Consider the following 16,893-nt stretch of genomic DNA (forward strand, 5'->3'; position numbering starts at 1 on the left):
TTATTATTATTACTTCACTACTGAACACTGCGCTCTTCACTGTGGCCCCTCCTCTTCCTGTCTCACCTTTCATCCGGTAGCAGAAGGCATCCCAGGTCTCGCTCGTCTTGCGGACGCCGTAGTCCACGATGCCGATGTGTCCAAAGCCACAGTTGGGGTTGGAGTACGTGGTGGGGTACGCCACCCGGGCCTGGTCCAACCAGCCGGCAGAGCACATGTTCAGCCCGCCCTGAGGAAGGCGAGGAAAGGTAAATGTGTTTCTACAGGTGTTGAGCAGGAGCAGGTGTTGTGTCTGTGGTGTGTTCACTGACCTGCTGAGCGTAGGACAGCTGATTATACGTAGCCAGGCTGGCGCCCTCTGTGTCACAGGCCTGTTGAGCTGCACTGAAGTTCATCTTGTACTGACCTTTATCCGAACGGACATGAAACACGCCCAGCTTCGCGTCTACACACAAACACAGCAGCAGAACACACACACTCATTTTATAGTTACACACACACACACACACACACACACACGGGGATGTCCACATGAAACTTAACCCCTCCCTCTGATCACCTGTCATGATGTTTTATACCTTCAAAGTGGAGGTCGGTACATTTGGCGTCTTGATGACATTGTCCGTTGTTCTGGAGACAGCGGCTGATTGGCAGCTGTTTGACCTCACAGGTGAGTCCGTCTCCGATGTAGTTGTCCTTACAGGTGCACTTCTTCTTCCCCTGCTCACACAGATACGTTACATTAATACAACACACTCACGGTCCCAACATGTCAAACACACGCCGTGTTGTCCTCACCGGAGCCGTCATGGTGCAGATGGCATGTTCGTGGCAGCCGCCGTTGACCCCGGAGACACACGGGTCGATGGGCTGACAGGTGAAGCCGTCTCCGGAGTAACCTTTAGGACAGGTGCAGGTCACCTTCTCTCCTGTTTGAGAACACTTGGCTCCTTTAGCACAACCGCCATTCCAGGTGGAACACACGTCCATCACTACAGACAGACAGATGGACAGACAGGAAGACACACAGACAGACATCGAGATGCTACGTAAGACACAAACGTATTCGCGGCTTGCAGAAACGTACGGTGAAAACATTTTCCTCTGGACACTGGACTGACTGTATAGTTCGTGTATCTACCTGTACAGGTGAGTCCGTCTCCTTCGTAGAATCGCTGACAAACACAGGTGTTGTTCTCCTGACAGACAGCTTTTGGAGAACAGGGCGGAGAACACTCGAAGACTTCACCTGGAGGGGACAAAGACATGACCTGTAGAGATGACGCACACAGCTCCTCACACACCGACACGCGTCCTGATGAACTCACCCTGTGGCATCTCACAGCGCTCTCCGGTCCAGCCCGCCTCACAGAAACACGAACCTGTACCTTTACGTCCGTCGTCACATGACCCGTGTTCTGAACAGTTACAGGCTGAGAACCAGAGGGAAACAATCTGTTAGGACACCTGCAGACATCAAACAGGAAGTGGTCTGACCACTGCTCACCTTTACAGGATGCTCCGTAGAATCCGAAACCGCACAGCTCACAGGCCACGCCCCCAAAACCTGCGTCACAGGTGCATGTACCGTTGCCAAGGTGACCGTCGTCACATTTACCGTGGTTACTGCAGGGAGAGCCGACTCCACCGGGACAGACTGAGAGGGCAGACAGAGACAAACACAACATGGCATCTCATTAACATATTCATGATGTCATAATAGTCATGTGACACCAAATGAACATAATGAGACAGTTATGACAAAATACAAATCAGGGCTGTCGAAGCGCCAGGTTCACTTTATCGAGTCATATCAAGTCTGATCGGATCCTTTGTTTCACATCAGCTGTTTTTCCCGACACAACGAGTGCAGCCATCATCAACTCTCTTCTCCGCGCTGCACCCCGCCCACCGCCAAACACCATCCACCATAAACAGTCAAACACACTAAGAGACAGTTTAGCTTCTGGGGGTTGGTACTGGGGGCTCTGGTGTTGATATCTGGACCAAGACTTCCTATAGTGCAACTAACATGGAGGGTTCACTGGGGTCCAGCAGCGCCCACACTTCCTCCGCAGGCAGAGGGCCTTTGGAGTCCACCAGAAAGTGCTGCTCCTCTTCTACTGTGCCTTAGTTGAGAGCGTCCTGCAGTATGGCATCTCAGCCTGGTTTGGTAACCTCGCCTACAGTCTGTAAACCTCCACATGCACATAGCTGTTTATAGAGACTGGACTTACTGTATCTCAGAACTTTGAATTAAGTAAAAAGATCCTGAGCTGTTTTTATTAACGTCTCATCTGTTTCCGTTTGTTTGTCAGAAACTGTTCTCTGGGTCATGGATCCTTTCTTTGGTTGACAGTGTTTCTATCAATTGGTCTAAATGTCGGTGTCGTCTCACCCAGACAGTCTCGTCCGTGGTAACCAGGACAACACTTCGGCTGCCAGAAGTTGACGGTGCAGACGCTGCGACAGCCGGTGTTCTTAGTGACGAACACGGAGGGAAGGTCGCACTTCTGAACCTCCTGCAGACACAACAGAGAGGAGTCAGACACACTGATGGATGAGGTTTACTCTGTACCTGTGTCACCTGATGAGGACTCTGACCTTCTGTTTGGACCCTTTGGGACAGCGAGTGGTCGAGGTGGTGCACAGTCCGCAGCTCATCTACCACAGAAGAAGAAGCCACACAGAAATGAGATCAATAAAACCTCCACTCATATCATCAAAGAGTTCCCAAACATTTAAAGTCCTCTGTGCAGCAGCGCCCCCTGGTGGCCTCACTGACAGACACTTTACCAAGGGGGTCATCCCTATGTTTCCCGGGTTCTATGTTCCTCGCTCAACCAAAAAGGGTTCAATGTTTCCCGCTTACTAAAAGAACCCAGGGAACATAGAACCTTTTTTTCAAAATTAAAGGGATAGTGCACCCAAAAATGAACATTCAGCCATTATCTACTCACCCATATGCCGAGGGAGGCTCAGGTGAAGTTTTAGAGTCCTCACATCACTTGCAGAGATCCAAGGGGAGAGGAGGTAGCAACACAACTCCACCTAATGGAGGCTGACGGCGCCCCAGATTCAAACGTCCAAAAACACATCATTGAAACCACAAAATATCTCCATACTGCTCGTCCGTAGTGATCCAAGTGTCCTGAAGCCCCGACATAAAAAGTTGTTTGGAAAAACCTCATTTGAACTCTGTTTTTAGCCTCATTGTAGCCTGTAGCTCTGACTGCCTCTCTGGGCACTGCGCTCATGTGTGCGCTCAGGGTGATCGGTGATCTCTGAAGAGCAGCAGTCTCGTCAGTACTGATGTCCAGATTCTCAAGTGCAGGCATCGCCATTTCCCAGTCTGAGCTGCAAAGACTTTCCTCATCCGTTGGCATTGCTTTGCATTTGAAACAACTACACCACCAGGTTTCCAGTGCTCGACTCCGGTATTCTGCGGCTGGCTGAGACTCATGAGCTGCGGCGGCTGCTTCGTCCAGTAGCCTGAGTTCATCCGTATACTCGGGCTCAAACAAATACAGCTCAACAAAGAAATGCTGTTCCTCCTCAGTTTCGAAGTCTTCAGACATGTTGGGCTGTCCTTTGCTAAAAGACCGTAGTGCAAATTATCTTTTAGCGACTGTGGCTACCGTTGTCTCTCCCTGCGGTGCACGTGTCACGTGATGTAAACACGGGTGAGCAAAGCTCATGCTTTCGCTGGTCTCGCGCAGGCGCACACACGTGAGCGCGGTGCCCAGAGAGGCAGTCAGAGCTACAGGCTACAATGAGGCTAAAAACAGAGTTCAAATGAGGTTTTTCCAAACAACTTTTTATGTCGGGGCTTCAGGACACTTGGATCACTACGGACGAGCAGTATGGAGATACTTTGTGGATTCAATTTTGTGTTCTTGGACGTTAGTCTGGGGCGCCGTCTACCATTAAGTGTGCTAGCCGCTCCACCCGCCAATCTCCGCAAGTGATGTGAGCACTCTAAAACTTCACCAGGGCCTCCATCGGCATATGGGTGAGTAGATAATGGCTGAATTTACATTTTTGGGTGCACTATCCCTTTAAGCAGGGAACATAGAACCCTGGAAACATAGATAGGCTCCCAAATATAGGTCCTTTTACTGTTAGTAAACAGTGTGACGTTTGTTTGTGGGCGGGGCTTAGCTGGAGGCAAAACAGTTCTCCACAGACATTAGCTAGCGCTAGCTAACAAGTTGTGTTGTCTTGTTTTAGACGATGGAGGAAGATGATGTGAGTGGTGCGTTCAGAAACACTCATTGTGAGTGTGGGAGCGCACTCTGACACAAACTGGAGCGTTGATAAATTGGGAGCGCTGTCTGAATGTAGCGTTGGGTTATCCAGAGCAGCGCACTCTCAGAGTGGCAGAGCGCACTCTGGACACTCTGTCTGTGGAGACGGAGCAGCAGAGCGCCGAGCGGAGTGAATGCAGTTTGATACATATCAGCAACATAGTTGCAGTTCTTCTGATTTGCAAAGTAGGGCTCTAAATAGGATTGTAAAAAGATATATCTACTGAATATATCTAATATCAAGTAAAGCCGAATTGGTAATGACACTCCACCTAGATGAGCTATGGTAAGAAAAAGTAAAGATGTCGGCTAATTTTCAATATTTTAGCTAATACACTAGAAACGGCGTTTTGGGACAGTAGGTTCATTTGCGGCTTGTAAAATAGGGTTGTAAAAAGATAGATCTACTGAATAAATCTAATATCTAGTAAAGCCGAAGTAGTTATTACACTGCACCTAGATGAACCATGTTAAGAAAAAAAGCAAGGATGTTGGCTAATCGTAGTTATTTTAGATAGTACTCTAAAAACGGCGTTTTTGGGACGGTTGGTTTTTTTGCGGCTTGTTGTAAAACAGGGTCGTAAAAAGATACATCTACTGAATATATCAAATGTCTAGTAAAGCTGAACTAGTAATGACACTGCACCTAGATGAACTATGTTAAGAAAAAGTAGGCATGATGGTTCATTTCAGATATTTTAGCAAGTTCTCTAGAAACAGCGTTTTTGGGATTGAATATTTGAATAGGCTATAACAAATATCTAGAACAGCCGAACTATCACGTTATTATCATTATTATTATTATTGGTGGGAAATTATAACAGAGGAATATATTTGCCGTTTTAATATCAAGAACACTTCCGCGTTTTTGTATGTATACAGGAATGTTAAAGATATCATTGAGGAAAACCAGGTTGACGTGACGTGATTGAATCAGGGAATCCGTGTGTCCACCACGGGAGAGGATCCTAACTGACTTTACATTGGCATTGTTTTCATGGTGGCAGCACGTAATTTCAACCCATTACGTGCTGCCACCACGGAATGCGGTGTTAAGAGGTCGTGGTCATTTCATGTATTTCTGTGAGATCAGGTTGGCGCTGCACATGTGAGCATTTTTGATGATGGCCTCCGTCCAGTCCTTTGGTCTTATCACATTTAACCATAGTTGTCTTTGTTTTTGTTGACGGGCAGTGGCGGCTGGTTTTGAGCCATGACTCCTTCTATTCTGGCTCCCAATAACACAACAAGACAAACACATTTTAACACTCCTATGGAGCCTACAGCCCTGTGGGGGAGAGGCAGCTGCACCTCCAGCTCATAACATGATGTCATCGTGACGTCGGCCCTGAAAAGTCTATTAAGAAGAGAAATTCAACAAAGGCCGCAGCTGAAGCTGAACTATGGTACAAACCTCAAGTATCAGGCTGTTTATTTTTAAATTTTCAAGCAATTTATTTTGTGTACCATTATCATGAAAGGCATTGCTGATAAAGACTAACTTATTGGTTTGGTAAATGAACACAGGAGAAACTTAAAGAGCCCAAAAACCTTCAGCAGGAGGCAGCAGACGGAGTCAGTCGTCACTGCTGTTACCAAGAGCCTGTGAAGTGAGGATTTACCTGAAGGTCAAAGGTTGTCTGTAGGTCACAGCGTCCTCCGAGGCTGGGCGGAGTCAGCAGACAGTCGATCCCGTAAGCGATCCCACCCTTAAAGACGAGGTGTCTCTGAATGATCCGACACTTGCTGTCATTAATAAAGATTTCTCCCTGTTCAAAGAAGAAACAAATGCATCAACGAGCGCCCACTGTCACCTCTTCTTCTGTTTATAACGTCTCTGCTGTACTCACGATGTTGTCTGTCCCTCCACATGTGAATGAGAGCGGCGAGCCCTGCAGAGTCCGCACTGAGTCCAGATGGATCAAACCTTCAGCGTAGATCTGTAACAACAGTCTCACTGTGTCAGTTAACATTAGTTTCAAAGAGTCAGATTCAGGTGACGTTCTGTAGTCTTATTTAGACACTTGTTAGCAACCATCTTTTTAACACACATAAAAGCTTCTAAATTCAGAGTGGATAATTAACTGAGGGATTTTATGTTGTAGAACAAAACACCAAATTAAAAATCCAGAGAGCTGAGAGTGCTAAAATGCTGACTAATTTTCAAATCTGTCCTTGTTATTGTTTCAGTGAAGAACAAAGTTTGATTTCCTCACCTCCAGCAGTTTGTAGAAGGTCTGATAACCGTGACTTTCTGCCACATCCGTCAGGTTCATCTGAGAAAAACATTCATGTAAAGGAGTTTGACATGTCATTGGTTAGTTCACTTACAGACAGTCAGACAATCATTAAAAGCAAACTGATCCATTTATCGGATAAATATCTCAAACATTATCAACATTTTCAGACTGTTGAGTTGTGCTCTTACGGGAGCAGCTGGTGGTCTTTTGTTGTCCAGGTCTGGAGCAAACAGAACCTTGTCGATCTCATGGAAGATCCCGTTAACGCTGATGTCATCGCTGTATGTCACATTAGCATCGTTGATGAAGATGCTGCCCTGAAAATATTCATCATACAAACATTCAAGACTAAAGGACTTCATTTCATATCTTCAACATCTTTAACTTCTCCATTAAATTCAGATTAAACGTACAGCTAACATCAGGAGTTCTTTAAGGTATTATTTCATGGATTAGAATTAAGTTTTTTTTAAGGGAGATTAAATGGATCCAGACTGCATTAAATGAAACAAAGTTTTAGAAACACTAAGTCGAGATTCTTATCAGATCAACTGTAACTTAGTCTCTGCTGTTAGCCTCAGAACCCAGACTGTGACTCTGCTCTCTGATTGGTCACCTGGATGGACCTGGTGGTCAGGACAAACCCAGACAGAGATGTCAGGTTTCTGGGTTGGCTCAGATCGGCAGGTAGCAGTGTGTGACACATGACAATATGGCTGCGCAAGACAGCGCCGAACTGTTCTTTGCCCTTTTCCATCATCGTCGATCGCAACTGCAGACATGAAAAGACACGAAGACATAACAGAGATCAGATGATTTTTGTAAAAAAAAAAAAAAAAGAGTGGAGACACCCTACCCCTCTATCCCAACAAGAATCAGCACACCCTACCCCTCTATCCCAACAAGAATCAGCACACTCTACCCCTCTATCCCAACAGGGATCAGCACACTCTACCCCTCTATCCCAACAAGAATCAGCACACTCTACCCCTCTATCCCAACAGGGATCAGCACACTCTACCCCTCTATCCCAACAAGAATCAGCACACTCTACCCCTCTATCCCAACAAGAATCAGCACACTCTACCCCTCTATCCCAACAGGGATCAGCACACTCTACCCCTCTATCCCAACAAGAATCAGCACACTCTACCCCTCTATCCCAACAGGATCAGCACACTCTACCCTCTATCCCAACAAGAATCAGCACACTCTACCCTCTATCCCAACAAGAATCAGCACACTCTACCCCTCTATCCCAACAGGGATCAGGACACTCTACCCCTCTATCCCAACAAGAATCAGCACACTCTACCCCTCTATCCCAACAAGAATCAGCACACTCTACCCCTCTATCCCAACAGGGATCAGCACACTCTACCCCTCTATCCCAACAAGAATCAGCACACTCTACCCCTCTATCCCAACAAGAATCAGCACACCCTACCCCTCTATCCCAACAAGAATCAGCACACCCTACCCCTCTATCCCAACAGGGATCAGGACACCCTACCCCTCTATCCCAACAAGGATCAGGACACCCTACCCCTCTATCCCAACAAGAATCAGCACACCCTACCCCTCTATCCCAACAAGAATCAGCACACCCTACCCCTCTATCCCAACAAGAATCAGGACACCCTACCCCTCTATCCCAACAAGAATCAGCACACTCTACCCCTCTATCCCAACAAGAATCAGCACACTCTACCCCTCTATCCCAACAAGAATCAGCACACTCTACCCCTCTATCCCAACAAGAATCAGCACACCCTACCCCTCTATCCCAACAAGAATCAGCACACTCTACCCCTCTATCCCAACAAGAATCAGCACACTCTACCCCTCTATCCCAACAAGAATCAGCACACTCTACCCCTCTATCCCAACAAGAATCAGCACACTCTACCCCTCTATCCCAACAAGAATCAGCACACTCTACCCCTCTATCCCAACAAGAATCAGCACACTCTACCCCTCTATCCCAACAAGAATCAGCACACCCTACCCCTCTATCCCAACAAGCATCACCACACTCTACCCCTCTATCCCAACAAGAATCAGCACACCCTACCCCTCTATCCCAACAAGAATCAGCACACTCTACCCCTCTATCCCAACAAGAATCAGCACACCCTACCCCTCTATCCCAACAAGAATCAGCACACCCTACCCCTCTATCCCAACAAGAATCAGGACACCCTACCCCTCTATCCCAACAAGAATCAGGACACCCTACCCCTCTATCCCAACAAGAATCAGCACACCCTACCCCTCTATCCCAACAAGAATCAGCACACTCTACCCCTCTATCCCAACAAGAATCAGGACACCCTACCCCTCTATCCCAACAAGAATCAGGACACCCTACCCCTCTATCCCAACAGGGATCAGGACACCCTACCCCTCTATCCCAACAAGAATCAGCACACTCTACCCCTCTATCCCAACAAGAATCAGCACACTCTACCCCTCTATCCCAACAAGAATCAGCACACTCTACCCCTCTATCCCAACAAGGATCAAGACCCCACACACACACACACACACTTCATGATGAGAAAACTTGTCTATTTTAACTTTGAATAAATGTCTGAATCAAAACATTTATCCTCACTGCGCTGCTTCTTCTTCTGTCTGTGGCGAAGGCTTCAGCATTCGGAGGGAATACAGTGAATGGGCCACGACCTCTCAGAGAAATCTCCGCTATCTGAAACCAGAGGTTTATTATTATCTCTGAGTTTGTCTGGTTTTATACCTGCAGGAGGCAATGGTGTGATGTCACTCACCATCAGACCGTGGTAAAAGTCTCTCAGCTTCCTCCCCAGGAGCTCCTGCAAGAAGTCCGTCGTTATACATCACAGTCCTCCAGCTACTGTACATATATCTAGAGACATAAATCTATGGGCTGACCTTTGCCACAGTGCCTTTACAGGTGACGCCATCTCCAATGAAGTCTCTGTTACAGGCACAGGTACGAACACTTGGACCCGTCATGTTACAGAAGGCGTACTGATGACAGCCGCCGTTTTTCTGGGAACATCAGAAGCAGAAGACATCACTGAGTAACAGTACTGTGATCGTACATGTGGTTTCAGTCTAGATTAATAAAACTCATCGTACTCACAGTACTGTCCTGTTCCTGTGCAGTACTTTACTGTTCCCCTCAGTACACTGTTACATAACCTCTGAATCAGTGGTGATTGCTCTAAGACTGCAAGGGAAGCTCAGCTTCCCCTAAAATGTCAAAAAATAAGTGGTCAAATATGTACTGTTGTGTTTACATTTCATTGACTAAATATGCGCTAGAATGCGTTCAACTTTTGTTCAGAATCAGCGACTTATCACAAGTCACTGACGCGACTTTCTTCTCATTCATTCCCGTAGCGTCACAGTGCATTAAACAGTGTCGAAGCTCAGCGTCCAAAGACGTCAGTGGGGAAGCACAGAGTGGGTTGTTCCACTGCAGCGAAACTAGACAGTCATTGGATAAATGCTTGGTTTTGTCCTGCCCATCGGACGCTCAGTGTCTCTGGGGGTCTATGGGGCAGTGGGCTGGCCTCGGCTGGCCTGGACGCTAGGCTTCTGCATGATGATTGGATGATCTGTCTGAGGCTGAATCCCTTTTTGATTGACAGCGAAATGAGCAAATCAGCGATCTTGAAATATAAACCACTACCAGAGCATTTTTCAAGTTTCATTCCATTGTTCCGAGTTGATCTGGAGACTTTTCCAATCCTCTTAGTGACTTTCTCTTTGTTAAAAATGACTAGCGACAAATCTAGCATCTTCTTCTGGTGTTATTGGAGACTGTACTCGTGTTTGGAGACTCTGACTTCTGTCGCTCTGCAGTTACTGTCCCCAACGAGCAGCGGGTGCTGCTGTGAGCCCCTCCACCGTCCCAAAGCACTCACAGGTGGTCACACTAGCCTCGCGCAGCAGCCCAAGCTAGCGAGCGAGCTAGCAAGCTGCACATAATGGCACACAATTTGAATATTGTCGACCAGATTTTGGCGAAACCATTTGATAATCTTCCTTACGAGGAGAAACTAAGAGTTAAACAGCAGGGCAGATCAACACCTCAGATTGATTTGATGCAAAGGGTGGGGAAAAGTAACAGGTCTTTTCAGCTATCCTGGTGTGACAAAGTAAGCTGGCTGACTGGAAGTGCTGTGACAAATAAAATGTACTGTTGGCCATGCCTCTTGATGAAACCATCTCAGGGATGTGTTGTCTGGTCAAAAGTGGGTTTTGGGGATCTATCTAACTTTGACAGGGCATACAAAAGTCATGAAAAGAGCAATGAACATGTGAGTGCATGTGCAAGGTTAAGTTGCTTAGGCAGAGTCAGGGTTGAGCATGCAATCAATGAAGGTGCTCGCGTTCAAGTGGCAAAACATAATGAAACAGTCAAACAAAACAGGACCTTCCTAAACCGCCTTATTGATGTGACTTCCTTGCTTGGCCGTCAGGAGCTGTCATTTAGGGGGTATGATGAGAGTGGTGAATCATCCAACAAGGGGAATTACAGGGAGTTTACAGAAACATTTGCTAAATATGACTCTGTCCTGGCCACACAATTCCAGTCATCAGCTGTGTTTTCTGGTATGTCCCATGCAATCCAAAATGACTTGATCTCTGCTCTTGCAGCCACTGTTTCTCATGAGATCAAAGATGAAATTCAGGCTGCTCCCTTTTTTGCATGGCAGGTGGATGAAACAACTGATATAGCTTGCCGTGCCCAACTCTCTGTCATTGTTCGCTATGTGGATAGCGCAGGTAAAATTCAGGAGCGCTTTATTGGATTTTTTGATGTTTCTGGGGGGAGAGATGCTTAGTTTGTTTTTGAGGTCTTGAATGAGAACATGCAGGGCTACAATTTCAGGGAGAAACTTGTGGCGCAAACCTATGACGGGGCTGCTGTCATGGCTTCAGCTCTCAATGGTTTGCAGGCCAAAGTTAAAGCAATAGCCCCCAGTGCAATGTTTGTGCATTGCTATGCACACAGACTGAATCTGGTGCTGTCTCAGGGGGCTAAATGCTTGTCTGAGTGCAGAATATTTTTCGCATCACTCTCTGGGTTTGCCACATTTTTCTCAAAATCCACAAAGAGGACGTCTTTTCTTGAGTCTGCAGGCTGTTCAAGGTTGCCCAGAAACGCTCCTACTCGATGGAATTTCACATCACGGATAGTGAGCACTGTGGCAAACAATTATGATGCCCTCCTGCAGACTTTTGAGAAGATCATTGCAGATAAGACCATGGATGATGACACATTAGATTGTGCCAGAGGCTTTGTGATGAAACTGGAGGATGATTTTGAGTTTGTGTTCATGTTGTACACATATGAACAAATCTTCTCTGAGACTGATGTGGTGTTTGATATTGTCCAGCAGAGGGCTATGGATGTTCTGTACTGCAAGAAAAGAATTGAGTCTCTTCTTGCTTTTGTCAAAGAGAAGAGGTCAGAGGGGGCTTTCCAAGCTGTTTTTGCCAAAGCAGCAGATCTCACATCAGACCCACAAGCTGAGCCCATGAGAAAGCGCTGCCTGTCACAACTGCAGGATCCCAAGGAGCGCTACAGAAATCTGTACATGGCCATCCTAGACAATCTCACAGAGCAGATTCCTCGGCATTTTGCAAATTTGGAAAGCATGCGCTTCTTGGAATTAGTCAATCCAGGGAAATTTGATGAGATGAGACAAGTGTTTCCAGAGGAGGCATTTCAAAGTGTCCTGAAAAGTTATGGCCAGTTCTTTGATTCAGGGAGACTGAGGTCTGAACTTCAAGTCCTATATTCAAACCAGGACTTGCAGGGCAACAGGGGAAAGCTGTGTGATTTCTTGCTGTTTCTTAAAGACACGGAGTTGGATAATGCAATGCCTTAGCTGTATAAACTGTTGTTAGTGGCAACAATTGGAGCTACATCTGCAGGTGTAGAGAGGAGCTTCTCCTGTTTAAAGCAGCTCAAGTCTTACACCCGCAACACAATGGGCCAAGGCCGTTTAAGCAGCCTAGCTCTGCTGGCCATTGAGAGGGCACTGGTCAAGTCCCTGGAAAAGACGCCTAGTTGGTACGACAGGGTCACAGATCATTTTCTTGAAAAGGAACGGAGGGTAGAATTTACATATAAATAAACGGACACATTTTATGATGTAGGCCGAAAATGAGCTTCCCCTCCTTGAAAGACCAGCAGCCGCCACTGCTCTGAATACTTATGTTTTCCCTCACACACACACACACACACACACACACACACACACACACACACACACACACACTCAGTTTAAATCCATTCAGAGTTCAGACAAACTCACCTTTCGACACAAGTTGATCATCTTACAGGTTTGTCCGTCACCTGAGTAACCTTCACTGCACGCACAGGAAGTCTGGACAAAATGAATTCAATCACAAACATGACCACAGTAATAGAAAGAAGTTGCTTCTATTAAAATCAGAGAGTGAATCTTTTTTTTACTTTGTTTGGTCCGACGTGAACACATTCTGCGTTGGCGTGACAACCTCCGTTTCCTTCCAGACAGGGATTTATTTCTGTAGGAGAAGCACAGAAGTCCTGCAGCACTCGAACACATCACACAGCCCGTTCAAAGAACCTGAAGTACACACTGCTGTGTTAAATACATATAGAATTCAAAATGGTTCAGCCTCAAATACTGTTCACATTACGTCACAGTACTTTGTTATCTTGTGATATTTTTGCAGTACCTGAAGTACTTCTGCATTCTCAAACAAAATGTTTCCATTTTATTACAATACTTACAGTAGTTTAATTTTACATGAAGTTCCAGTACCTTAGCTTTCCTTTGCAGTATTTTGTGTTGCAGTACTTTTTCATCACCTGGCTGTAATTTTGGTTCAGTCCACTTTAAATTTTGTATCCGTTCATTCTGTTTTTTTGGATTGATACATTTTAATTTTAAAACATTATTCATTTATAATTTAAAATGAATATAATTTGGATTTAAACGTGTTTCCTTTACTTATTTTGAAACAAAAGATTTTCTTAATAACTCAGACTGGAACAGCAGGTTGAACACGTCCTGACTCAGAGATCAGCTCAGAGTTTAAACACAGAAATGGTAAAATATAATAAATACAGTGAACGCACCAACACACACAAGTCCGTCTCCAGAGTAACCACGGTTACAGACACAGTCTCTCCGCCCAGGTCGAGTCCTCTTACAGACGGCATACAGACTGCAGCCGCCGTTATCCACCGCACACGGGTCTGTGGCTGGAAACATCACCATCATCATCACCATCATCATCAAACCCACTCTACTGACCAATCAGACTACAGTATCTTTAGCTCCACCTCTGTGTGTTGGGTCTGATACATAGCTGTAATTAAACGTGAAGGGTGTTTACTTTAATTCATCAAGAACGATCTCTGTTTTTAGATTCTTCGTTCACCTTGGAGACACGGATCACTGTTCAGGTGAGACGAACAAGGTGTTCAGGTGTCAGGACTCGTCTCTGTACTTGTTTTATTATTAGACAGAACCCACCATTAAATTGACTGGAACATTTGAAGGTTCTGCACTAAGCTGGTTTAAATCTTATTTATCTGATCGATTTCAGTTTGTTCACGTTCATAATGAATCATCCTTACGTACTAAAGTTTGTTTTGGAGTTCCGCAAGGTTCTGTGCTCGGACCAATCCTATTTACTCTATATATGCTTCCTTTAGGTAACATCATTAGAAATCACTCTGTAAATTTCCATTGTTATGCGGATGATACTCAGTTGTATTTATCAATGAAGCCAGAAGAAACTAATCAATTAACTAAACTTCAAATTTATTTATATTTATCTGTTTTATATGCACTCACTTGCACTTTGAGATAGGCCAGTGCATTACCTGTAGTTCCCTTGTTTGTAACCTTACAAACAAGGGAAATGGTTGCACTACTCCTGAAACTGTAGTCTGCAACTGTAACACACTCAGCGCACTATGCTGGCAACTTGTCTATGTTGATGTTGATTGTATGTATGTATGTGAATATTGCAGCTGTTTGCACTATACTGCCCAAGACGAATTTCCCTTGCGGGACAATAAAGTTTATCTTATCTTATCTTATCTTATCTTATCTTAAAAGAGACATAAACGACAAAAAATCCTGGATGAACTCCAGTTTCCTGATGTTAAACTCAGACCACACTCTCTGGTGAGGCATTTAAAGACACAGGGGTGTTGTCTGCTGTGAAGCCCTCTGGGGTAATTTGTGAATTGTGACGTTGGGCTTTTTAAATAAAACTGAATTGAGTTGTTACCTTGACAAAATGTCCCGTTTCCTTCAAATCCAGCGGCGCAGAGACACTGAGGACCGGACGGTCTGATCACACAACTGTCGGACCACAGAGTCAGAGTGATGGATCAGTTTAGTGTCAGAAACACAGACGGTGGAAGAAGCTAAAACATCTCGACTCAAACACAACTTCCTCCTGGTTTAACACAAGGTAGACTATGAAGGAGGGAAAGGCTCATGAAGTCAGTGAGAGTGCAGGAGGAGTCATGGGAGAAGGATGGGATCACCTCCTCCTCGTTAATGACCTCTCATTTTAACACCTGGCACATAACATGCTGCTAATGCTGACGTCTGATACAGAATGAAAACATTTGATTATACAGTTAGTTTGCATCATTATAATCCTGAACATTGTGTGTCATCGCTGTCATCATGGCGTCTGTCTGTCGACTCTGGAGGAGGAAATGAACATATAGAAGCTATCTGAGGAAACATACATCAGCCCAGATATCGGATGGTTAATAGTGCAGCATGTTACTGATGATTCTGACGGGTGATGGACGAGGACGCCAATCACATCTTTCTCCTGTAATGACAGACAGATCTGAGATCTGCTCAACATTTCGATAAAACCATCAGGTAATGTGTGTTTTTAATTTGGCTGAAGGATTTTAGAATCAAAGCTGAAACAACAAAGATAGTTAGAATGTGATATGACTCCAAACTCTGGCTCCTCCCCCTGCGTCTCTGACATCATGACCTGAGTTTCCTGGTTGAGCGCTGTGACTGTTTCTCAGGTAACAAAGTATTTATGAATAGTTTCAACCAAACAGAAGTGTGTGTGTGTGTGACTTACTTTGCGCTGGTGTGACATTTGACTGATCCACACAGTTCATCAGCTTTAGATTCGATCTCTGCAACAACAAACACACAAAGAACCAAATCAGAAAATATAAACGTTCAAAATACCAAAGATGTGTCATCTGTCAGATCTTTAAAAATTATGGAGTAAATTTGGGATATTTTGAGAATAAAACAGAAAATTTATGTGACAAAAAGTTATAAAGAATTAAGTATTTAAGTCAAAATGTCTTAAAATGAAACATTTGAATTAAACAAGTCTGAATATTATAAAGATGTTGACTTTAATATCTGGTCACAGGTTTTATCAACACACACGTTTTCTCAGAGAGATTAAAATTCAATGATGAATAATTCACGTTAACATAATGTATGACTATATAATGTATAAAAACATGACGTATAAATGATGATAAAAAACGATGAGCTCATGATTTTATACCTAATATGTCTGACACAAGGACAGCACGCTAGTTCAGCTGATAGTGAATTGTTTCTAATAAGCTCAAATGACAGCTGTCTGTGTGGAGACTAACTTAGTCTGACACTTAAAAGTCTGTACACTGAGCTGCTGGCTGAGACAAACAGCCCAACTCTCCACACCAGCACTGATGTTGCCAGCCAATAAGCTGGCGGAGCCAAATACAGGACACACGCTGAATCAGCTACGTCATCAGCCTGATTGAATACATTTTAAAAGTTCCTGGAAATGTTGGTGGAAAAGGGGCTAATGTCTCGGAGGTTTCAGGGTTCGTACTTTCGTCACAGAGGACTCCTCTCCAGCCAACATCACACTCACACGTCCCGTCACCTTTCAGCCCTTCGTTACAGCGGCCATTTTTACAGCCGCAGTCTGCAGAGACACACAGTGACGGTGAGATCAGAGGACACAGACACATGTACTCTGTATTTCCTGTTTACAGTCTGAGGGGTTCGGACCCTGATCACAGTGCACTCCATATTTGCCACTCTGGCAGGTCTCACAGGCGGTCCCAGTGAAACCTCTATCACACTGACACACTCCGGTCCCATTCGTCCCGTCTGAGCACGCTCCGTTACCGAAGCAGGGCTGAACCTTTGGCCCTGGACACTGCTCACAGTGCTCCCCGAAAAACCCTCTGCAGCACCTCCGCACCTGAAAACACGTTTTTATTATTTCATCTTCGTCTTTTATACATGCTTTAGTTTTCTGTTGACCAGTAGCAGCAGCAGGGA

General features: G+C 45.1%; 1 protein-coding gene across 1 annotated transcript in view; it reads right to left on the bottom strand.

The window, feature by feature from the left end:
- The window catches only part of stab2 (stabilin 2), a 45,737-nt gene that overhangs the window by 4,414 nt on the left and 24,430 nt on the right, over positions 1-16,893 (bottom strand). The window contains exons 38-61 of the mRNA XM_049567391.1: positions 16,618-16,813; positions 16,436-16,531; positions 15,674-15,731; positions 14,843-14,916; positions 13,677-13,802; positions 13,026-13,099; positions 12,865-12,936; positions 9,461-9,580; positions 9,337-9,381; positions 9,165-9,257; positions 7,164-7,319; positions 6,736-6,864; positions 6,524-6,583; positions 6,158-6,247; positions 5,930-6,076; positions 2,605-2,664; positions 2,399-2,522; positions 1,508-1,657; positions 1,329-1,433; positions 1,142-1,249; positions 799-992; positions 579-720; positions 312-445; positions 67-229 (exon numbers count right to left, since the gene is read on the bottom strand). Of these exons, the coding sequence (XP_049423348.1) occupies positions 67-229; positions 312-445; positions 579-720; positions 799-992; positions 1,142-1,249; positions 1,329-1,433; positions 1,508-1,657; positions 2,399-2,522; positions 2,605-2,664; positions 5,930-6,076; positions 6,158-6,247; positions 6,524-6,583; positions 6,736-6,864; positions 7,164-7,319; positions 9,165-9,257; positions 9,337-9,381; positions 9,461-9,580; positions 12,865-12,936; positions 13,026-13,099; positions 13,677-13,802; positions 14,843-14,916; positions 15,674-15,731; positions 16,436-16,531; positions 16,618-16,813 (2,716 nt within the window). The remainder of the gene's footprint in view (positions 1-66; positions 230-311; positions 446-578; positions 721-798; positions 993-1,141; positions 1,250-1,328; positions 1,434-1,507; positions 1,658-2,398; positions 2,523-2,604; positions 2,665-5,929; positions 6,077-6,157; positions 6,248-6,523; positions 6,584-6,735; positions 6,865-7,163; positions 7,320-9,164; positions 9,258-9,336; positions 9,382-9,460; positions 9,581-12,864; positions 12,937-13,025; positions 13,100-13,676; positions 13,803-14,842; positions 14,917-15,673; positions 15,732-16,435; positions 16,532-16,617; positions 16,814-16,893) is intronic.

The sequence above is a fragment of the Epinephelus fuscoguttatus genome, linkage group LG22 (genome assembly GCF_011397635.1).
Source record: "Epinephelus fuscoguttatus linkage group LG22, E.fuscoguttatus.final_Chr_v1".
Lineage (NCBI taxonomy): Eukaryota > Metazoa > Chordata > Actinopteri > Perciformes > Serranidae > Epinephelus > Epinephelus fuscoguttatus.